Source organism: Astatotilapia calliptera, chromosome 23 (assembly GCF_900246225.1).
Source record: "Astatotilapia calliptera chromosome 23, fAstCal1.2, whole genome shotgun sequence".
NCBI lineage: Eukaryota > Metazoa > Chordata > Actinopteri > Cichliformes > Cichlidae > Astatotilapia > Astatotilapia calliptera.
In genome coordinates this window covers 12875837-12900446 of record NC_039323.1, presented here as the reverse complement: position 1 = coordinate 12900446, position 24610 = coordinate 12875837, and the positions used below count along the sequence as shown (strand labels likewise).

General features: G+C 40.3%; 1 protein-coding gene across 3 annotated transcripts in view; it reads left to right on the top strand.

Annotated features, from left to right (window-relative positions):
* Positions 1-24610, top strand: part of lpp (LIM domain containing preferred translocation partner in lipoma) — a 176495-nt gene that overhangs the window by 71219 nt on the left and 80666 nt on the right. For all 3 annotated transcript variants that reach the window (XM_026159643.1, XM_026159644.1, XM_026159645.1), the window contains 2 exons: positions 12684-12787; positions 19893-20015. In XM_026159643.1, the coding sequence (XP_026015428.1) occupies positions 12684-12787; positions 19893-20015 (227 nt within the window). The remainder of the gene's footprint in view (positions 1-12683; positions 12788-19892; positions 20016-24610) is intronic.

The window sequence follows — 24610 nt, the reverse complement described above, 5'->3', positions numbered from 1 at the left end:
TGATAAACTTACTCATTTGTAAGAGTCACTGGCAGCACCAAGGTCTGGCTCTTTTTCTGAGTAGGAAGTAGGAAACTTGCTACCAAGTTTAGGATGGTTTGTGTGCTCTTTGTCCTTTTAATCCTCCTAGTGTTACATTTGCCATAAAAAAGGTCCTTAAATGTGTGGTGGTTTGAGACAACGAGCGTGAAATTATTATTTTCAAAGTTTTAAATGCCCAAGAAAACATTAGATCTTTTAGATTAATACGATGCTGCTATAATGACATTAGTGGGATCTATAGGTGAGCTTTAATACAATAGGCCTGCCTTTAATGCTTGCTTGTTTATGTTGCATTAATTAGGAGAAAATATGTCAGGAGATCAGCAGTGTGCATACAGAGTGCAGCAGAAGAAATGTGTGTTGTTTTAACTTAAGACTTTTACTGAACATTTCCAATTATAAATTGTATGGAAAAAGACTTTGAATTGGTACAAATCTTAAGAATTCTCTTTTTAAATTATGTACGTCACTGGTTTTTCATTCAAGCCCTTACTTATTGTTGTGATCGCCTTTCCAGTGTCCAAATTCCAGCGCTACACCACATAGAATAAATGAGGCTCAGTTTTGAGTATTGATTTTTACCCCAGCCCACAGCACTGCTCCTTCTGTAAATTAGCAAAAAAAAAAAAAAAAGGTTTTCATGGCCAGTTTATGATTTGCGGCTCCATTAAACCCTTGAGATTTTAAAATGTCACTTCACCAACATTTAATCCACACCCATAGCCACTGTCTTATTTTCTGCGTTATGCATTGTCCGGGTATTAAGAGGATTAATGAAACAATATGAAGAGGCTGGGAATACATCTGTACATTATATAATAATTGCAGTGTTGTACTTTGTAATGTAAATGTTTTACTCTGCTGAGCTGAATGAGGTCAAAGTGACCCATGGAAACCTGACCTTTCAATGTCACTTTTTACTGCATTTACATAAACTGGGAAAACTGTCAAATAGCCTCTTCTTCTGCACATGTGCAGATGTTTCCAGCTGCTCTGGGTTTAGTTCTATGTGACACTGTTGATTAAACATCTATAGGTTGCAGCATCTTGCAGATTTTGCAGAGTGCTGAGCTTTCATGGGCTGCTTAAGCATTCCCCTTTCCATTAAAACATTTAGAAATGACACTCGATTGGTTGTTGTCAGCGTTTTGATCATGCAAATATGTAAAGCCATCTGCAGACATCTCCACTTGTCAGCGGATAAGACGTCTTTATGAACAGATTATCTGGGTGTCTCCTCATTTATCTGTTTAATATCTGTTATATCAAACGTGGGGACTGCCTGATGTAAAATTGAGGATTAGCATAAAAAATTAGGGACAAGTCAATTTGGCACAGCACCCTGCTGTCCCTTTTGTCTAGCAGGGGCCAGCATTGGGGCTGGAATGAGCACTCTGAGGCCATGTTTACTGTGTGCAGACGGGGTGGCAGACAGTTAGCCAAACCTGCATTTAGATTTTATTTATTTAATTATTTTTTTATTTGAGGATCACTTGTTCTGATTAAAGCCCCAGAAAATAGGAAGTGAAAGACATATATGTCTCAGACAGAGACTCAAAGTTCCTTCCAATAAAAGATTTTGGGGTTTAAGTTGATCTCATATGGTACATGCACTGTAGGAAGGTTTGATTGTTTTTTCGTAGAGCCACTATTGCTCCAGTTTTTTTTTTTTTTTTTTAATGCCGGCTTTTACGCTGGAGCTTAGCTTTAAAGATTTATTTTTGCAAATTTTTTTAAAGGTTGTGTGATTTTTAAAATCACGATGCAACATCCTGTGGGAGAGGTGGACAAAATATGATGAATAACTGTACAAGGTAACGCAATCCACTGCAACAGCTCTGCAACGAAAACTACTCCTCTGAAGCATATTAGGCCCAGCTTTGCTAAAACGGTATTGACAACAGTGTGTCATTTAATGGGTGCCGTCAAGCTCTGAAAATAGTTTAAAAAGCCCTTGTGTTATTGATGTAGGACACTGCGGCCTTTCCTTAAAACCCAGAGGAATAAATCATTATATTTTATGAGAAGCGGCCTGTTTTAGAGCTAATGTTCTTCTTTGACATGTTTTGCTTTCATAGTCATAGAGCGAGGTATGCTGGTTAAAATGTTTAGCACTCGTGCAGCTGTGCGAACAGATGAAAACATGCTGATGACGAGTCAGTGTCCGCTCAGCGCTCCCTGGGACTTCTCTGTTTCGCTGTAACCTACGCGCGAGAACGGGATGGTAAACGTGATGTTGAGGACAGAGACCGTCCTCGCGACACAGACCGGAGATTTGCTTTCTGCTGACTCTCTTCAGATTTCACACCAGGGGTGTCTTTTGAATTTTGTCTTGTGCCTTTTTTCTTCACATTCCAACTCTGACACTATTTTGAGAGGCGTTTCAGTCGTTAGAGGGGCCTTGTCGTTGATTCACTGCTTCGTGCAAACAGCTGCTCTGAAGTTCTGAAGAATGATCTTACTCAAACGTTCAAATGGGGATTTTTTTCCCCCTCCATGAAATGAATGTAAACATGTATATGGTGTGAACAAAGACTGTCAGACACAGCATGGGAAACTGAATCACTCTGGAGTGAGTCATCATTTGCATTTCCATTCAGAATATTTCAAATATTAAATGCTTTATAGTCTGATTGATGTGAAGCGATAGCCCCAAAACCACAACCTTTTGATACTGAAGTTATTTTGCGTCAGTAACTTGCTGTAATGTCTCATAATGTCTTTCTGCTTGTTATCAAGATAAAACTTTTTGTGCAGTGGGCTAATCATAGTGAAAGTTAAACATCTGAGAAGTGCTGTTATTCTGCTGTTTAAAACAAAGAACTTTTTCACGTTAAGTTACCAGAAACCTGCTAATTGTTTGCTCAGAGCAGTTCCAAAGTGTCGAACATGTGCATAAGCTGTTTTTATTCCTCCCTGCTTGACTGGCCAGAGGCAAACTGACTACCGGTTGTTATGTCAGAGTCCCTCATGGGTGTCACCAGGAGAATTTACAGGAAATCCACCACCGAGTGTGTCAGTGTCCCCGTAGATACCACAGGCTCCAGCTCACAGCGCGTAACAAGGCTACTTTTATCTTAACTGGAACACATGCTCTACTTCAGCTACTTGTTGTGTGTTTTCTGCCGTGTGTGCAAAGTCTTAACCGAGGAGAATCTTTCTGCTTGGAAGTTTCGCGCAATGTTGTTTCCTCCGTGCTAACGATATTTATTTCAGTGTGTATTTCATCGGGCTATAACAGCCACAGATTTTTAGCGTAATCTTACAAGTATGAGACATTTCACTTCTCTAAATCTCACGGCTCGTCCTCAGAGTTTGTAGTATTGCTAAAACGGTTTTCTACATATCCTGTCTATTCTTTCATGGTTGTGTCTACATAATGTAAGGAAGTTTGACTGCTGAGTAAGATCTCGAAAACTGAACTTGCACATGGGAACTCTTGGCCTTCTAGTCATTCATAATTTAGCTTTGGATTTTATCAAATAACAGCAATAATAAACTTCATCATCCTTAAAATGATTACATTTCCTTTGTACATGCTGTCAAAAATTCAATCCAAAAATGAGAAATTTACATTTTTAATTTACATTTTTTTCTGGGCTAATGCTAAATGCAGCAGTGCTTTTATTTGTTCAATCGGACATTCTCATAGCCCAGCATAATGTATGATAAATGGACTGGTTCTTACATAGTGTTTTTCTACTCTGCTTGAACCCTCAAAGTGCTTTATACTACAGGCCTCATTAACCCTTTCACACACACCCATTCTCTCTATGCCGAAGAGCTTTCTATCGAACATTCACACTCACGATGAATGCATCGGAAGCAACTTGGGGTTCGGTATCTTGCCCGAGGATACTCCTAAGCTACAGCCACCTCTGAGCTTAAACCAGTTGGTATTTCCGGGCGGCCCATCCGAGTACTAACCAGACCTGACCCTACTTAACTTCTGAGATCAGAGGAGATCGATTGTGCTCGAGGTGCTTTGAAAGACGATGATATTGATGCCAAGTTGCCATAAGCATTTAGGCGTTTCGGCACTCATCATTAACGATCCCGAATATCTGCACTACCTGTGATCAGTCAGCTGATAGATTGGCCCAGGTGATTTGTTTTATCCCGCCTGTGTCTGGTTTGGGTGGCACCAGAAACAGCCAAACATGCCAAGTTTCAGGTTTTAGGATCCTACGATATTCTTATTGCAGATGAGAGATGTGTTCTCCTCTAAGCTTACGAGACATTGAGAGCAGAAGGCCTCTAGATCAGTTGGCCTCTTTTGGACCCAATGGAGCAGCAGCTCTGCACCGAAAGTGTTCTTCTTTTTCTTTTCCTGTTAGGGTGATCTCTTCCGTTCTACGAAGAAAAACAATTTTCAGTTTGTTCGACTCCTATTCTTTTGGTCATACGCCCAAACTGTAGATTCATTGGCAGCCTTCTGGCACAGCTCTCTCTTTTCCTGTAGCTCTAACCCTGTGGTGACCCCAAATCCACTGTGTCTGCAAATCATTTGCCAAACATGGTGAGCTTTTGCTTTTAGATGCTGTCGTGTCTTTAGTTTTTGGAGCCAGAGCAGCTTTGTGAAACATTGACCGTCATCTATGTTGGAATCCAACAGCCTGCTGGGACTGGCAAAAATAAATACTGATACCAGAGTCGGTGCTCATTTTTAGTGATGAATGAAGCATTTCTCTGTGAAATGACTAAGCAGACCAAAGATAAAAAGGAGAAAAAAATAGCAACTAATCTATTTTCTATTTTCATGGCATTTTCTTTTTTCTCACACACAGTGTAGACTTCTTAATCAACTGTAATGGAAGGGTAGCTGTCTGCATATTATTACACGTTCAGTGTAGCTGCACAGTAATAGAGTTGTATGCATAACATAATTGCTACTAATATAATACTTCTTAGATATATTCCTAATGCTTGAGAACAAACGTTTTATTCTCCAAGCTCGTTGGTGATTCATTATGTGCCGCTTTTTGTATGAGTACTCCGTCGATGATATGATTTGATGTGGCATTTCCTTTGATTCACTATGAGCACATGACATTCTGATCAGTATTTGGAGAGAGCACTCAGCTCCTCCAGTTGCTGTGTTAGATTAACTTCTTGTATTGGTGCTTTAAGCATCTCTTTAAACGATTAAAGATGTTTCCGAGCAGCTCAGTGACTCAAACGCGTCAGGACACCTAAGAAGTTACATTAAACATCCATTCAATTTAATTACGCTTAAATTTGATTTTAACATTTACGGTCTTCAACTCTACTTGTTGGCTTTAGAAAAACCTCCTTACGAATGTGTCATTTTATCGGATCGCGAAGCCATGTGTTATAAGTTAAAGTTGACGGCACAACTCGTCGCGCACAAGAACCGGCTCGTCTGCAGGCTTACAGCCGATTGTCTCTGTGAAAAGGTTTCACGTTATGAAACTGGCAGAGTTTACACAGCGGTGGCTTTCTGCTGTGACATTTGACTCGCTTCATTTACTCGCTCACCACTTTGTTTAGAAGAAACGACAGCAAAGCTCCCCTCTGCACCTTTGATGAATCACGCTTTTGCTCATCACAAAACACTGCTAACAACACATCTTAAGACGCTAATTGTTCAGCCCATTTATCGTTTCAAGCGTTCACCTTTCCTCAGTATTTGTTTCTTTGCTTTTGTGCGAAAACATAATCCGCCTATTGTTCCTGATCACAGTTTTTTTTCCTCCTGTGGGATTTCTCCGTAGAATAGCAGAAGCCAATTTTGGTCTGCTCCTTTTACACTTAAAACAAGTACATCTCCAAAGACTTCAAATCCCTCCCTTGCATCTCTAAACCAAATGAAGTCGTAAATCACTCTTCTATACATATCATGCTAATTAGGAACAGGGCTCAGCTGCTCTTTACCAGCGGAAGATGGAATAAAACGAGTCCATAATTATGTCAAAACAATGTGCTCTCAACCTCTTCCACAGCACATTTGGAGTGGGTATGTGGAGATAAAACATGTGGACTTGAAATACTTTTTGTCCATTTTGTCTGAGAGGGATTATGTATTTGCTGCTCAATAAAACAAAGCTTTTTTTCCTGACTTCCCTTTATTTGGAATATCGGTTATTTCACATTTGTACAGACGTAAAAGACTGATTTTAGAGGATGGGTATTGTTAATGTTCTTAAACTTTGGCCACCATGTGTGGACCGACACTGGATCACTGTCCTGCATTGTTTAGGCTCAGTGCAGCATGTGTAAATGCTAACGGACAGCAGAGGCTCAAGCGTTCAGCAGTAAATCAAGTTCATATTGTGGGAGAGGATTTATGTGCTGCGCGCCCAAATCGCTCTTTCCCTGTATTTTAGGTTTCCTCAGTTTGTGCTCTTTCTGCTTCAGACTGTTCTGTTTGCAGAAATGTGGGCTATGTTATGCGAAAGGCAGTTATATTCTTTGCCAGGCTTTGTCCTAAGTCCTTAGAGGCCAGATGGCCACCGCTTACACACGTGTAACTCTGATAATGTTGTACATATGTAAATCTGAAAACATATGCTCAACAATCTTCCTGCCCCCACAGAACTGACTAATCCTTAGTCCAGATCAGAAGTACTACAACAAACACTCACTTACAATCTGCAAAGATTCTTTTATTCCTCTGCTGAAATCTCTTATCTGTAACACTTTTAACAAGAGCATTCTGAGACTTCACACCTCCACTGCTGATAATTCCCTCCACAATATGCATGAATGGAGTCTCTGAAACTAGAAGGAGATCTGCATCTGTTCTGTGATATTTTCTTGAGAAAACTGAGTTGATTTCTCCAGTTTTTCATTGTTTTTGAAGATATAATCATTTTTTGTCATCGGGGGAAATTTTCATGACGCTTGACTAGTTTATCGTGCAACTCAAATACTGAAATCTTTCCATCCATCCATCTTCTGACACTTACCTGTATTCAAGTCACAGTTTAAGCAGAGACACCTGGACTCGTCTCTCTCCGGTCCAAGTCTTAAATGGGATCCCGAGGCCTTACTAGGCCAGCCAAAATATGTCGTCTCTCCTTGTGTCTTGGTTCTGTCCTGCAGTTTCCTACCAGTAGAACAGAAACACAAAAATTCACCCAAGCATTCGAGCCAGGTGCACGAACCACCTCAGCTAGCTCCTTTCGAGCAGAGCCCAGACACCCTTCAGTGGAAGCTAGTTTCCGCGGCTTTCATCCTCAGTACCCCCAGCTCACGGCCATATGTGAGGCATACGAATTTAGATCGACTGACTGGTAAAACGAGAACTTCTTCTTTATGCCTTGCGCTCTCTTTACAACAACAGACCAGTACAGCATCCCGGCAGAAGATCCAGCAATTCATCTGTCAATCTGTCGCTCCGGTCTGCCCCAACGTGGTGAACAAGACCCTCAAAATTTATAACTCCTCCATCCGAGGCACAGAAGCTCCTCTCAACTACATAATTTAGAAAAACTGATTCAAATCCACGCAGACGGGATAATAAAATACACTATACTAAAGAGAAGTCGCACGCATACATTCAAGAATGAGTCGCTCACAATTATCAGTATTTGAAGTGTTAATAAATGTATCACTTAGTTAAAAACAAAAGTTAAATACAAGTCCCTCAGCGTCACAGCTGGATCCATCCGCACCCCTTTGTCACCCCCTTAACAATACTCAGGGTTCCCAATAACCAATTACACCTCTTACGGCCTCTCAAATAACTTTAATCACTGATTAGGATTCCTTGTTCACAAAGCGGCTACTTAAAAGTAATTGCTCAATAAAGAGAGGGGAAGTTGTCGTATTAAGTAGGTGTTCCTGCTGCTTCTCTCATTAGTGCGCACTTGGAGCTTTCATCTCCCTATTGTCACAAATGGAGTCAGCTTCATTCACAGCACAGGAGCCGTTCTCGCTCTGTCTGCTTCACACTGCTTAAAAGCCTAACGGCATTAGCACAGCTCAGAGCCGCTGAACAGCGAGTGCTAAAACCTGTGTTGTCGTTTTTTTGTTTTTTTTTTGTTTATTATTAGAAATAGAAAGATTGAGTCCCATGGCTGACACCAATGGGACAAAGTTTTTGTGGACAAAGATGTTTTGGATTCGTCATTTCAGGAAGCAGAAACCCAGGATTTGATTTGTAGCGTTGGGACGTCCAGGTTCACAGTTTATTTAGTTAGTTAGTAAGTTTTAAAAGTTCTTTTTTCACTTATTATGTTGCTGTTTAGCTGCAGGTGAGAGGGATTCTTTCTGATAAGGAAGACATGAAGATTTGACTGTGTGTATGTGTGTCTGTGGTTGAAAAGAAAGAGAAGTGAAAAATTTTAAAAATATTTCTGTTTGCACTGCAAATGGTGTTTTTAGTATGTAGATTTCTGGGTGAGACTTTCCCCATTTTGCAATATTTAAAACAACCACTGTGCTCTAATATAGAATCAAAATGAATATTACAATAGCCTGCTTCAGTGTTTTTGCCCACACTCTTACATTCTCCCTTTCAGCCCGGTCTGCCTACAGAAACTGCGGTTTACATTTTAATAATATTCATCCAGATTACCACCTCTCGCTCTAATATTGACTCAGAGGCAGGAACTGAGTTCAGGAACCAAAACTAGAACTATGTCCTACAGGTCGTAGAAATATAAGTTAAGTTCCTTGTTTGAAGGGTTCTTGAGGTTGTACTGGAAAACTTGACACCAAGCCTACAGTTTACTGTCATTCATCTACCAAGATTATGCCAAAAGGAAGGAAAAAGAAGAACCCGTTAAATTTCTTCGGACTTAATTTGTGCATTGGTGGTTGCCCTCTCTGAATACCCCAGGACTTTATTCCTGCTATTTTTACAGTAATGCAGTTAGAATGATATGCTATGTATTTTAAACATGCTAAATGTGAATAGCACTTTGAACATGAGGCAAGCACGAAGGAATAACGATGAAGGGTATTAATATTTAGATAATAAAAGCATCAAACTGACTATTAAAGGCAGCCTTAATAGCTTTTGATTACACAGTGCTGTTGAACAGTGATGCTAAGGGTGGATCTAAACAGAGAGAAGCTATCGTCATCATGTCCATGTGACGAGCAACAACATTTAGACTAATGTGGGAAATCTACGTTGTAACTTGGGACCTGTTCGGAAACCCATTTAGCGCTACACATGGCCTTTTATATAACCGGATGTGCACCTCGCAAGAAACGTGATTACACGTCGAGCCTGTGAAGACTGAATTGTGTAGGCCACGGCGCCATGGTGCAGGGTTAAAGGGGTTTCCAGTTATGTCTTAAGTTCCCACGTAGATTTCTAGCAGAAGTCTTAGGCCTCAATCACACAAACCTAGAGACCGCTCTGCAACCATCTAGCAACCACTGGTCACTGGACTGGTTGTCGACTGCTTGCTGGAAGTTGCTAATGGTCGCAAAGAGGCTCCTGCCCCGAAAACCACCTTGTGTCTGCTTTGGTTGCTAGCAGATTACCACAGTGGAAAAGACAGCTTGTCTGTAAACACTTGTAATTACTAGCTCGGGGAAGTTAAACTTTTTTTTGTTGTTGTAACCTTTAGAAATTATGTTGGCTTAAGATATTGTTTTACATATATAATGTATGGCTTCTAGTTGAAACCAATAAAGTCAGGAGTGTTTGAATGGCAGTGAAGATCTTCTGGTCTCAGGTGTGTTGTATTTTCAAGAGTAAGATCATTCCTCTTATAAAAGAATGTTCACTTATGGAAATGAGAGATAACATTACACGCCACTTAATTCGAAAGGCTTCTTCTTAAACGCCGTTTCTTTCTGACCCTGAATCAGCTGCAAACATCTCCAAGGCTGAGTGCATTTTTTTATGAGACAGAATGGTTTTCCTTGAAAAGACTACTGGGGGGTGCAAACAGTGCATGCAAAGTTTTTTTTCTTTTTTGAATTTAACATTAGCACACTAATGCGATTCACTCCTAAATGACTGGTGCAATGACGGATGGGGGAAAAGAAATTGGGTCAAGAGGGGAAATGGTCAGAAACATCCTTTGAGCAAAGATGCCTAATGACCCCCGTTCCTCCTCCAAGTCTTGCTTTCCACTGTTCCACGCACAAAGCTATAAAACCTTTTCAATAAAACATGATTCTCTGAAACATTTACAACTCGTGTTTCCTGAAGTGATGAATCCAAAACATCTTTGATGTTTGAGAGAAACGTACATGCAACTTAATGATTTAATTCTCTGTAAGCCACAAGTTACAAGTGACTTATATTCGGGTAAAAAGGATCCATGGTGGAGGGGAGGGCGGGCCGGGCCCGAGCCTTGTTGTCGAGCAGCATATTTTATTTTCTCTCCCAGAGGTTTAGAGGAGCTGTTACACTCTGGAGTTTTAGTGGAGGTCACAAGGTTATTATATAAACAATTCACATGGAGGGCCTCAAGTGCCCAGAGGGAATGTTTAATGCAATGCTCACAATTTCTTGAACGTAGTAATGCTCAAGACGCAGAAGTGTCCAATTTTAACCATGCTGCATTATCTCTCTGTCTTCGTTTCCTTTTCCCCCCCCTCTTTCTGCCGTTGTGTTGAGGCAACTGAAAACCACGCTTAATTAATTTGGTCAGCTGCCTTGGATAAACTACACTGATGACATCAATTAGATTCTAATGAAAACAGATAAAAGCCATGGAATGCAAATGGAATTTCAGAACAGGACTCATCAAAGTCTTAGCATTGGAACAAATTCCCATTACGTCTCATAAAAGCCTTTAATTTGCAAAGCTCATGTCTGGTTTGGTACTTAGAAGTACATGGTCAAATGATTCAGTCTTAAGTCCTGTGCCGAGAGAAGCCAAATCAGAATTTAATTTGGCATGTAACTCCTTATCCTGTCTGAAACATGTGGCAGGATGCAATCCTTGGATTAGCGTGCACTTCAGAACTACAAATTTAGCTTGTTTCTCGTCGTCTGGCACGGCAAACACCTAGTCCAACCCGTCTGTAACACAACATTTCAATTTCAGGGAGAGAGGGGGGGAAAAGCCAAGCTTGCTCCAGATTAGTACTTCTTAGTTAACCAAATTGCTGCAATTATGTGTGTCAGTCCGTTGACGTGGGATAGCGAGGCTGTACTTCTTTGTCTCATTCGCTCACAGTCTCTCTTTTTTTTAACTCTATGACCTCTTCCATATGTTAGACTTGATTTTGCAGTTCATGCAAATGATGATGACTTCTAATAATAAGTCTTCATCAGCTACTCTGCAACCGGCGTTCTGTATAACAAATGTGCGCTCGTTAAACAACTTGCTACATTACACTGCATCTTTCAGTCGGTTCAACACCTTAATGACAAAATGCCATTGTCGCGTTTTAAACTACTTAAATAAGTCAGAATAATGAATTAGACCCTGCTGAGTTGTTTTCAATCGAATTGCAAGATAAACCGCTAATAATAAAAATAATCAAAATGCTGTCACGCTGAACAAAAAATGTTCAGTTCAAATTAAAAACACCGCACATTTGTGCACACGGCTCTCGTATGGCAGACATGTTTGCAAACAGTGACCTGCAGATGCAACGATTAATATCAGCATTCGTTTTGAGTTGATTTTAGCTCCATTAGGGAGAGAAGTGGGAATAAAACTGATGGTGGACAGCATTTGTGAGCTGCATCAGCCAAAAATAGGTTATTTTGTTACTTAAGCCCACTCCCAGTAACCTCTGGTATCAGTGGTGCTGACCACCTAGTTACTGAATTTCTGTAGTGTCATAACTAGGCAGGTAACTTTTATGGGTTAGCAACTTCCTGCTGTGCAGTGGGCAAAAGTAATACTGAGATCAGTGAGGTGGAAAACCAGAACAAAGAGCTGAAAGGTGCTAAAATGCTCATTAGAAATAAAGGAAATTGCAGAATCCAGTGGTGTTTCTCATGATGGTGAAAAACAAAAGCAGTTTTATTGATTGTTACTAATAAAAAATATGCATATATATTGATTGTTAAAGCTCAAACCTAATGTTTGAGCATTTGATCCAGCTGACATCTAACCTGCAGGTGTAAAGAACATCTTTCTACCCCATAAAACTTCCTGTAAAATACTTAAACTTTTTATTGTCATTGCACAGTCATGCTTTGTAGAGTAGTACAACGAAACTGAGGGACTGTCCCGCATCGGGGATAAAAGAAAGGCACGCAGTAATCATAACAAACACCATATATACAGAATAAAAATATGCAGAAAATACAAACTTAATGTTAAAACAGATGGTGATGCATTAATGCGTCTCAAAATGATAATTTGATGCACTTACATACTTTAAAAATCATGTTTGTGTCAACATGCTGGACGCTCCAGAGCCAGTCATGTATTTATGCGCTATAAGCAGGCTTACAGTGTAATCTACTTTTAACCTCGACCATGCAGAGCATCATGTGCACTATTTCTCCATAGATTTGTAACCCTTTACCTTGTTTTCGGCACCTGTTGTGCTGGTTGTTGTAAATGAAACATCTTTTTTTAATCTTTTTTTTTTTTTTTTTTTTGCCGGTGTTTTTTCAGCGGTGGACTGTGTGTGTTCTTTCACAATTGTGACAGTTTGTTTGTAAAAGAAAAAAAAAGGGGAAGTATTTAATGAGCCGTTTTTGTTTTTCTTGGTGTGTGTGTGCGCGTGTGTCTCCATCCCAGCGGACTACCCTCCCCCTCCACCACCTGTCGAAGAGTCAACCGGCTTCCTGTCATCCCCTGGTTCCTTCCCTCCTCCACCGCTGGGGAACTCATACGATTATCAGGTGAGAGGAGCCGCTGTTCTATTAAATTTTCTTGGTTGTCAGTAACTCTCTAAGAGTCGGCGCAGAAAGCAAAGACAGCCCCGAGCGCCGCACTGAGTTCACGTACCAAGTCCAGCAAAACTATTTGTCCATTTGAGCTGCAGCCAAATGCAGAGACGTCCAGCTCCAGATGCTGCCTGGAGCCAGCCGCTCTCCACCCGTGGACCCCCACACACACACACACACACACACACACACACACACACACACACACACACACACACACACACACACACACACACACACACACATTTCCGAGGGCTCTGATGCAGGAAGGATGGAAGGCTGACACCTATTGGTGGAGCCCGGTCACTTTTCTGCGCTTTGCTGGTCATAATACCCACAGGCATTTGGCCCTCCTGGGATTTCTGGCCTCTGCACCTCTGGCTGACGCTCGCAGCGCTCGACCTCTGCTATGAAATCCTCCAAGTGCTTCACATTCCTTTGTTCGCTGCAAACAGGAAGAAAGAAAGTCTCCCTCTTCAAGCCCCTCATTTGATCTGACCAGTTTTCTATCCTAAATGAATGCTTCCTTTGTAAGCTTGGAGACAGAATGTTGCATAATTCAAATAAGTTATGCATTGCGTGTAAATTCACTGCTCTTCCCACACAAACTGTAAACACAGTAAGTATAAAACTCGAAGCTTTAAAAAACCCTAGGACTATCAGTATACGTGCATGCATGCTGCGCTATGACCTTAATGTAATCTAAAGCACTTTCAAAGTCACGCAGTTATTTTAAAAGGTGCAGCGCTTCGACTGTTGGAGTTCTGAATTTCATGGCTTTGTTGAACGTCAGGTTCAGCCAGCCAGCAGAGCTGCTCCCCTCTTACACTTTAGGCAGAGCACAGAGACACGTGAGCAGTGAGGAATGCAATAGGCGTACAACAGAATTTACTTCTCTTCTTAGAAGTCTACGGAAACCTTAGACTTCCATATACCCCTTAGTTTAATGAAGGCTGATGACTTTGATCTTGTGCTTGCTGGGTGGGGCAGTTTCTACCTAAACTCCGGCTGCTGCTCAACAATCAGTGTCGATCCTGTTCACTTTGTTACAGTTTAATAATGTTACACCTACACTTACGACCCAGCATCCTCTCGATTTGTACCTGGAGACAGGAATGCAGCACAAGTTTTTAAATTTTCAGTCTTAAATCTTGTACGCTTTTCTGATGATTGAGGAAAAAGCTGAATTTAATCTACATCGCCACATCCAGAAACTTTGAATCATTTAAAAAATGTCTCCTTGGTGCTGGTATTTCTTATTAATCTTTTGGCTCACATTTATTGCTTAGAAGTCTTTTGTAGCAGTTTTATACATTTCTAAGCAGTCAAAATTCTCTGGATGAAAAAGCTTTTAAAAATAAATCTAACTGGGAATAATCTGGGTCCTTGTCTGCATGTGCTAAACGGTAACAGGTGAGCAAAGTGGTGAACACATGTCTGGTGGAGTAATGGCAGACTTTACAGGCAGCATGCATGCTTAGAGGGTTTTCTGGACATCTAACAGTCAGTTTTACTGGTATCTACACATTTGTTAACTGTGAACAGATCTATAAATTTTCACTTGTCCATATGAACCTGAGCAGGTTTTCCATGCTTTCACCTCCCTTCTTAAACTCCTATATTATATTTCAGTATAACTGGGAGATGAAATCCAGACTCCTACTATCATGCAAAAATGTATTTTTAAAACTTTACCTATAATCAGAGACAGTAGAAAATGAAATCAATTTGCCAAGTTACAGTACAACGTTTCCACTTCCTGTAAGCATCTCTTCAATCAGATGGATTTGTTTGAAGGCAACATGTGGCACTTTGGCCTTTTCTGAACGTCTATCAAATATATATTATTATGATGTCAAAAATCCCTGTATGTTGGTAAAGCTCACAAACTAAAGGTGAGTGCCACATAGCTTCATGGTAAAAATGCCAAACCTTTCTCATATGTCTGGATATTCTGTCCAGATCTCATCTGTTAAAGGAAAATAATGATTTTAAAAATGTTGCAAAGTTGAAGTAAAAATGTTCCCTGCATGTTCCAATGCCAGGGATTTCAGTTTACCTCTGTCCATTCGTCCAGGGTCACTGACCCTTACAGACTTTGGCTTTAAACTTGTTTGGTTGGATCTGATTGATATCTTCCCTTTCTTTTTCCCCCGTGCCTCGGATTTTGTCGTGCTCAAACGCGTGTAGATGTTTTTGAGAAAATGTTGATGAATCAGAAGAAAAGTCTGTATAAATTGAGCAGAATTGGTTACCTGCTAACTCCAGTGGAAGTTGGTAGCCTGGTCCGTGAGCCAAAATAAAGCTGATAGCTTCCAGGTTTGCATCTGTGCCGTGCATCCCGCTGCACATGTGCATTGTGCTTGCGAGTTCCCACAGAACCCGTGGACTTGAAGTGATAATGTCACATAAACACACAGACCTTTGAAGGTGCTAGGAAGGTTTTAGAAGTGGGAAACCTGCACAATAAAAGAGGCAACTGGGCCGTAAACTGGCTTCTAGCTCAGCATACGTCCCTTAATCATAATAGAGCTCTTTGCCGTTTTTACATGTATTCCCATGTATTACCACTGGGGCCTTTAGGTGACAGGAACTAAAACAGACAGAGGCTGAACTGATGGGACTGCACCATTTGTGGTCTGTATATGATAAATAAAGGGTTTCTTTTGAATTGTAAATCATGCAGACATGTGCGAGAAAAACCCCAGAATATAAATATAACATATACATTTGCATGATATGGGCCCTTTAACTCAGACTGCTTTGTTCCCGTAGGTTAAAAATGCAAAGCTAGTAAGAGTATAAATATTATTGTTTTCCTTCGTGTGTGAACATCTCAGCTTTTGGAGATCGGTGGTTTTGTCAGGACAGCTGTCAAATGCAACACATTAGCTGAACAGGATGATGGTTATAATCACGAGCATTAATTTAGTTCCCTTTTTGCTGCTGTAATTTTTGCCACTATTCTTGATTTTTCTTGTGTGGAGAGATGAAGGAAAAGATTTTCAAGGCCTGAAATTACATAAGAAATTCCATCCCTCAATTATTTTTTAAAGTGCTTTCCTGTATTCATCTCGAAATTTTCTTTTCCTATCACGCTGCCGAGTCTTTCTGGCCTGCAGTTTAATTCCTTAAAACACCACGGGTATCTTAATTATGTGTCCTGCAGCCAGAGCAGAAGAGAACGCTGTTCAGAAAAAAAAGGGAAGATATCAATCAAAAATGTCTTTCTGGAGAAATTCTACATAGTGAATGAATAAATCAGCGATTTAATGGCATTTTACTTAAAAGAAGCAGAAATATGCTCTTGTCTTTATCCCCCTGACAGAGGGAGATGTCTGGATTATGACACGTAAAAGCCGAGACCTTTAGCGGGAGAGAGAAAAACAAACCTCTCATCCTGGCTGCAGTTCGCATTACGAAGCCCTACACGGCAAATTCCTCCGCAACACAAAGTCTGCGATGTTTCCTTTCATCCTCCTCGTTATCACCGTTAAACAAGTTTGCCCGTTTTTTTCTTTTGTTGATTTGAGACAAGCCATTAGTGTTTTGCTTTGTTTACTCCCGCTCATGATTGCCTTAGATGTTTTTAAGCAGCAGCTCTGCTCCAAATGGAGGCAAGCCCTGCCTGTAATAGATTGTGACAGGTAATCCAAACACATAACATTAGAATAAGAAGCAGCCACTGATCCAACCAACTCAAAAAGCCCCCACAGGCAATTGCAAGAAGTCTTCTTGCAGTTGCAGCATAGTTCAGAAGACTAAAAATACATCTGTCGTTCCATGGAGAAATTCCCGGGAATTTTGTAGAAAACCGGGTGCCACTATCGGTCAGATCACTTTAACTACTTTCCAGATTTCTGCGCATCACTTTTGTTTTTCTTTTGATTAAATAGTTTGTGTCTTTTCATATGTCGAGGTTGCATTTTTCTCTGAAGCGAAAGAGAAAAAATGCGGATGAATAAATCAGCGACTGCTGCTGCAGTGATCCTGTTACTGATGCTTTCAAGCTTCCTCTGATAATAACAGAGTTAAATAAAAATCACAGCAATTCTTAGCATCCTCTGCAGAATACATTCAAAGTGTGGATTAAAAAAAAAGTTTGACTTTGATTTTAAAGAATTGACCTTTCTCTGTGAAATAGTGCTGGATGAGATTGTGATGAATAATGTATGAAGAATGAAATACTGTAAATCCAAGAGCAGTAAAAGGCAGGTGAATAGTGCACCGTGTTATGAAAGTTGTCTTTCATACAATGCATCGCTTCTTTCTCACTGAGAGAAGTCTCTGCTATTGATGTGTGGCTTTTAAAAAGATTGTCTGAGGTCAAGGTGAAACATGAACTTGTAATGCAAAGTTTTAAGAAGTGCAGAGAGAAAAAAGCAGGAGAAAATATTTCTGAGCAGCACAGAGTTAGAAATACTCATCGCCGATGGCATTATGGTGACAGTAACTTGACCCTGTGAACCCGGGCTGTACCTGTTACTAGAGCAGGGCGATATGACCAAAAATATTTATCACGATATACATTTGAAAATTTGTGACAACGATATAACTGACGATATAATTGACACTAGACAAAATACTTTACAACTCCACAACTTTATTAGTGGGGGAAAAAAATCAATGTATTTTCACTTAAACAAGCAGCTGTTTTTTTTTTTATGTGCATTAAAGTTACATAAATATTTAACAGTGCAAATGCAAATTCCTTGCTGACAGTTTAACCAAAAGGCATTTCCAGTGGAAATTGGCTGACATATCCTCAGCATAACCATGTATAATATCCACCAAACTTAAAAAGAGGTTATACACACACACACACACACACACACACACACACACACACACACACACAATATGGTAATATTATGTTGACGCACAGTACGTATCACTCCGCGAGGCGCCTGCCTACAATAGCCGTAATGCTCCGACAATCCATCAAGCGGTGCGGCTTCGTAGGTTAGCAAAGTCGTACTAAAACATTTGACAGATTTTTGAGCACCGTGTACATAAAATCGTTTCGAGGTCAGTAAACACAACCAGAATTCATACATAAGGCACACGGGATTATAAGGGGCACTGTCGATTGTCAGAAAAATCAAAGGATTGATTTTAAGTGTGCCGTATTTTCCAAAATACGGCCGTCGCTAGCATGCGCTACCACAAATAGTGCTTTGTTGTGTATCTGATGGACAAAAGCCAAACCAGTTCCACACCACTGAACTTGCAGCATTTTTACAAACCAATTCTGGTTCATCTGTTTCATTCAATGATCCGCTTTCGCTCTTCTCATTCTCCGTCGCCAGCATGGTTTTTCCGCCATGTTTCCATGAAAACAAAGGCATGCGCGTTTTACCCATATTCTATCGCATTATTTCATTTTCTTATCTCTGCCCAACATTATACCGGTATTACCGTGAACAGTATGATATGACCCAGCCCTACCTGTTACAACATAACCCACACCCAAGGTGAGTGTTGCTGTGACCACAATGCATGGATTAGAAACACAGATTGCAATTTTCTTGGGCGACTCCACTTTAAGTGTGCCGATCCCAATTTTTGCCAGTTATGGTTTTCTTCCGAATAATATCAATAATAATAATGAGAATCATAACAATAATAATTTACAGGTAAAATTTACAGCGGTTTCCACTGATGAAAACGTGTACACCTCTCCACCTTTACCTGACAGATTTTATTTTACCTTACCAAACAAAGGCTGATATAAAACTAATGCCAGGTACTTCATAATTTACAGTACAGCGATCCCTCGAGTTACGCTGTAAAAATAACCCACGATAAGTGAAATGTAAAACCCCTGCATGGACATTTTCACAATTTTCTCTCTTGTTTAAATACTCTCAAAGTTCAAACCTTCGTAGAAAAATAAGTCCAGCATTATAGAATGAAACCAAAGGCACTCGCAGGTGACGACGTTTCGTGTGTTTGTTGCGGAGCAGTCACACTGCTAGCGATCAAAGATTTATGTAAGTTTGACAAGCTGAACTCATTTTGTGCTGTACAGGAGACACGGCATGAGATTGACTGACAATGGTCTAGAGCCAATCAGGACGCACAACACAATGCGTTGTTAAAAAAAGAAAAGGATGCAAAATGCACAAAAAAAAATCAGTGAAACAGCGAGGCTGCAGAAGTTGAACTGCGATATAGCGAGGGATCACTGTATGTTCATAACTTCACCAAATAAAAGGATATCAACCCGTTGCTCTACTACTTTGATCCATTGCTAATACCGAGGCTGCTGGCTTGTGGCTAGCTCTGAGCTCAGGATCACTTATCATTTGTTGGCTCCTTTAAAATGTCCATGTTAAGCTGGTGATTTAGGTTTGTTGACACAAACATTTTCACTCTGGTCCTCTAATGGGGTTCAGGGTCAAGGCCAAGGAGTGGAAATCGACCAATTCTGGTCCCTGGGTGATCGATTGGTGCATCTGTGGTAGATTTACCATTTGGACAAAGGAAAAAAACAAACTGCCGCTGTGAGAGTATGAAACAGACTACGTGATGCTGATGTTTATATCTATATGCTGGTTTGTTTGCATTTCTCTGCAGTCATGAATGATACTGTTGGAGCACTTAAATACTGAACAACAGTTACTTTACTAAAATGCAGGAAAGAGAGACGACTTCAGGTCTGATCAGACATTTACAGAACATGTGACTACCAAGGAGACCAATCAGATTTGGTGTTGCTTCACTTCACTTTGATTTGTAACTAACTAACTATGGTGTAACTATAGTCTGGGTATGCTGGAGAGTCACCGTATTGCTAACACAAGGCTATAACAGGTGCATAAATCCCTTCTTATGAGGCATGGTGGAAGCAACATTGGGCTCTGAAAGTGCTTCTCATGTTCGGGGAAATCTGCTAACAGATTTGACGATTTTAGAAAGTTTTTGAATAACATGTTTTCAATTTTAATGTAATTTAGAAGTTCAACTAGTGCATATGTTTCAAATGAAACATATGCACCACAGTAGAGTGTGCAAACAGTGAAGGAGTCTGAACACTTTATCGGACGTCTTCTCACAGGTGAAAGGCCATGAAAAGACGCTGGAAGAGAGGCGCTCCAGTCTGGACGCAGAGATCGACTCCCTCACCAGCATACTGGCAGACCTGGAGAGCAGCTCGCCCTACAAGCATCGAAGCACACAAGTACGTAACCTACAAAATGTCATGCAGATGTGAATTTAAGGCTGTGCTTTTCTTGGGCATTTACTGCAGGCCAAAGTTGAAAATGACTTTTACCGTTTTCAGTTTATGCACGACCTGTAAGGAAACATTAGCCTTTTAATATTGTCAAATACATTTTACAGAAACTAAATGTCAGCAGAATTGATGCTTTTACTTCTAATACTTAAAAACCTTAGTAGGGCATGAAGCACGCTGTTATCAAATGCTTTTACTGAAGTATGTGAGTGCAGCCTCTGTTGGCATTCAGTAACACTTATATCCGCACAATAAACGGCACACTTATAGACCTGTAGCTGCTCTCCTGTGAAGTGTGCTAAAAAATGCAAAGAATAATTAAAGTTTTTTAAACTGTTGAATGTTGCAAAATACAAATTAGGTTTCCACATGAAACAGACCTATATATGTTGCATCTTTTAAAAAAAAAATGCAATAATGACAAAATGAGTCTTGACCTATATCATTAGTTGATATTAAACGATATTAACGGCAACTTCAAAAAGTCAAAGCCTTGGGCAGTTCACTAAATTGTTTGACACACAATGAATGTAGGACAAGCGGATAAAAAAACCTTAACCAATTGTGTTTGGCGTAGGAAGGCTCAGTGGGGCTTTGAACACATGCAGATCATTTCTCTAGTGACATATTCGAGCAAAAATGAAATACCTGAAAGGGCGTTCTCTGTGGGGGCCTCATACTCTGTGGATATGTGGCTAAAGCGGAGTTAAAACAAATCTTAAAGGTGTTGCTTTTTCTGTGGATTATTTATAGAATAGTTACCATATCTGCTTTGTTTCCTTGTACATTTATTCAAGTATTTATATGTAAGTCAATAATTTAAGACTGTGAATTATTGATGTGGGTATTCGTGGGGTCCACTGACCTTTGTGTGAGTTCAGGAAACAATTCTTCAGCGACTTTAAAATGTAAAACGCTTCGGTTTTGGAAACTCACACGAGGCAAAGTTAGGTTTACAAGTAGTCTGAGAAACATGGTATTTTGGGGGACGTGTGCAATGTGAAAAAGCCAAACGAAGACTGAAGATTGCAAGTGTTGACGTCCTTTGGTTAGGTGACTCCTGGCTCTCTGGTTAGAGGGAGAGGGAAGGGTGTACTGCTCACAGAGTTAAAATTATTGCACCACACAGGGGAAACAAAGCGGAGACGGAGAGAAAGGAAGTAAACGCTGCGGTTCTGAAATGATACGCTTTAACGGCAGTAACTAAAATCTGACTTGATGATTTCTAGTATGCTTACTGTTGTGGTGAGCGAGTGTGTTCGTGGGAGCTGATGTGGGGAAACTGTAATAACATGAAATTATGTGCTCATAAAATATGGTGAAATGCTCTTTTTGACAAATCAAATTGACATCTCAGCGTATGTTTTTTTTTTTAGTACAAACAAGGTAAAAAGACGATTCAGAGTCTGAGCAGATCAGGACGTCTGCAGGTCTCTGTCTTGTCTCTGTCAGGTTTCCGAGAACTCGTCTTTGTAGTACTGGACAAGAATCATGTTTGATAATATTGTATGCTATATTTCAGTTTTCTTCCAGAGGTGGCACCGGTTTGAACCATTCTGCAAAATTTAATTCTAATGACTTTTTTCATTTAGTTATGCAAAAAGCAAAATTTGCTGTTAAGATAAATAACTGCTGGAGCTCCACAAGTTAACACATTGCAGAAGAGGACGGCATAAATAACAGAACCTTGTTTAAAGGTAAAAAGTGATGAAAAATGAATGAAAACATGGCATTTTGTGGAGAAATCACTATTTTTCTTTCGAGCTGATTTTCTTTTTGGCACGTTTTAAACATGTTGAGTCGATTTGTTGTTGTACATTAAAACTCCATCATCTTATTTCTGATGATTCTATGACACAGTTTGATGCGCGTGCATGCATATGTGTAAAGCAACCTGTGTAAAGTGTAAAGCAACCTGTCCAGCGTGTACCCCGCTTCTCGCCCTAACTCGCAGCCCGACAGCTGATATTACTTTTTTTTTTTTTTTTTAGCTCCAGCTCTCCGTGACCTTGAATTGGATATTTGGAAGAAGATGGATTGATGGAATTTTTTTGGTTAATTCTGGTAAACTTTTTTAAAGGAGTAGTTTGACATTTTGGTTTCTTTCAGTGGGCTGGCAGCCCATCTGAGTTCCCGCCTAAGACTAAACTCCCTGCTGGTCCTGACCGTGAAATCTTGATAGCCCGTTTTTGCTGTTAACTCTTCTAAAGCTATAAAAACATCTTGAAAAAGAAGTATTGAGTACTATTTTAACTTTTCAACATTGATTGTCATTCTTTGCTGTATGTGACTGATGGTTCTCTCTTGCTGGTTTTAGGGTTAAACAGTTGATGTGGATTGATAGTGTCACTGCCCCATCCCATCCTCTTATTGGTTGAAGTCACAGTGCTGAGGCTGACAACTTCTGTGGCAGAAATTCTGCACTTATTGCCCCCTCCATATCTTTCCATTTAGTGTGCATGGCTCGTGCCAGTTGGCAGGTAGTTTTTCTATGAATTATTAAAGACCATCGATGCTTGTAGTTGTTTTCTGTTGTTGCATAAGTGACTCTGCTTTTTATTTTAAAGAACTTCATTTGCATTTCTGCCAGTCTGCAAGTCAGCTCAAATGTTACTGTTCCAGCTTGCGTTTCTTACAGCGGTTAGCGTGTTCTGGGTTCAAATCCACCGGCTTGCTGAAGCCTTTCTTTGTGGACTTTACCTGTTTGGGTTCTCTCCGGGTTCTTGGGTTTTCTCCCAGACTCTCATGTTTTAGGTCAGGAATTTGACTGTGAATGATGATCTCTCTCTGATAGACTTAAAGGTGTACCAAGGCAGGGGTTGAACTACGTGATGGCACCCTAATCTCCGCTGAGGCAATCAGATGGATTATCTGCAATTGCTTGGAAAAAAACAAAACATATATATGTATATGAAAATAATCAGTTAAAAAAAGGGCCTGTCTATACAGAGTTTATAGGGCTTATCAGTGGTTTTTATTAAAAACAATGACTACCTATAATATGTAACTAGAGCCCTTCCACCAACAGAGCTTGTGAATATGTAAGGAACAGGCATGAGTGACATCAGCCTTCTCATCTCATTGTTGCCACCCCCAAAAGAACAAAGTGTGAAGATCCACAGTCTTTTTCTATACTTGGGTGCCATTGCTAACCTGTAAGCATCACAAAGGTAGCTGCTGAAGTTGCTGTTTTTACATAAATCTGCCAATTGGAGCTTTTAATTTATAAATAATTATTTGGGCTAATATTGTGGCATTAAAATAAAGTCACAAAATGAGTCTTTCCACATTAAACACACCTCTGCCTTTGGGCTGATCAGAGATCTGTTTCACCGAAATGACTGGTGAAAGCCATTCCCTGGTATATGAAAGTTGGCAACTTGCTGTAAAATACTCAGATTTCCTGAAATGTGAAAGCAGACATTTTAACAGTGGAGTTAACAGTATAACTATTTTCTCTATTCTTCTGTGTAAAGCTGTACAGTATACAAGAGCTGACCTTCAGACTGCAGCCCTACAATATACTGTTTATAGTCTACGTGCTGTTAGCTGTCAGTGTTACAAGGTCATGAATTTTAACAGTGTGGAGAACACAAAGCATCTGTGTTTCCTTTATTCTCTTTGTCTTTCTTATAAACACATAAGGATTTCTATTCATACTTACAATGCACGGGTGCCCACACGTACACGTGTAATAAAAGGAAGCACATCTCTGGGATGTGAAGCTTCTAGCTGCTGGCCTTTTTTTTCCTAAATAAAATATATGATAAGTGCATACCTTTCCTGAAGAGAAAAACCGTGCAGTGTGTATTAACAGGGGTCTGAAAGCTTTTGTCAACATGACTTGAAAAATTGATGTGCGCCTCTACAGCTCTGTTAGAGGCCAGCTTCCCAATGTCGTACTAACTAATATGTGTCTGTCGTGTTGGTTCTACCTGTGAGGGTCAGATGTGATCTGCGCGTTTATTTTGATCATAATCTGCTGCGAGATTTCGGGGTTATGGGTGGGAAGCCACACCACCTGTGTCTCAGCAGAGTGCGCATACGTTCTGTGACATGTGAAACGTTTCATTATTAATACGTCGGACGTTTTGCAGAGTTTTCCAACATCTCTTTGCTACCATGATGCCCTTTTGCGGTTGCCGTGTAAAAGATTTGGCTTTCTATTTGATAGTTTATTTTCCAGAGATACGAGCACTCTGCAATGCACGCACATGTGCACCCACACACACACACACACACACAGACAGTTACTTTCTACTCAGCTGATGCTGATTCTAGCTGATTAACTCAGGTTGACCTTTTCCCCTACCCAGCTGCTCCTGTCAGTCCATGCTCAGGCTCTTTCAATGCATTATGTACAACATAACACTGGTGTATGTGTGTGCGTGTGTGTGTGTTTAATGGGCCAGGTTTCGTACTCCAGCATCGGTACAACTGCTGCACAGTAATCTTCCACTTGTATAAGCAAAAGAGCAACGAGTGCTCTTGATTTAAGCTTTCTGTGCACAGGCAATCACACAGCCAGCACTCCAAAATCA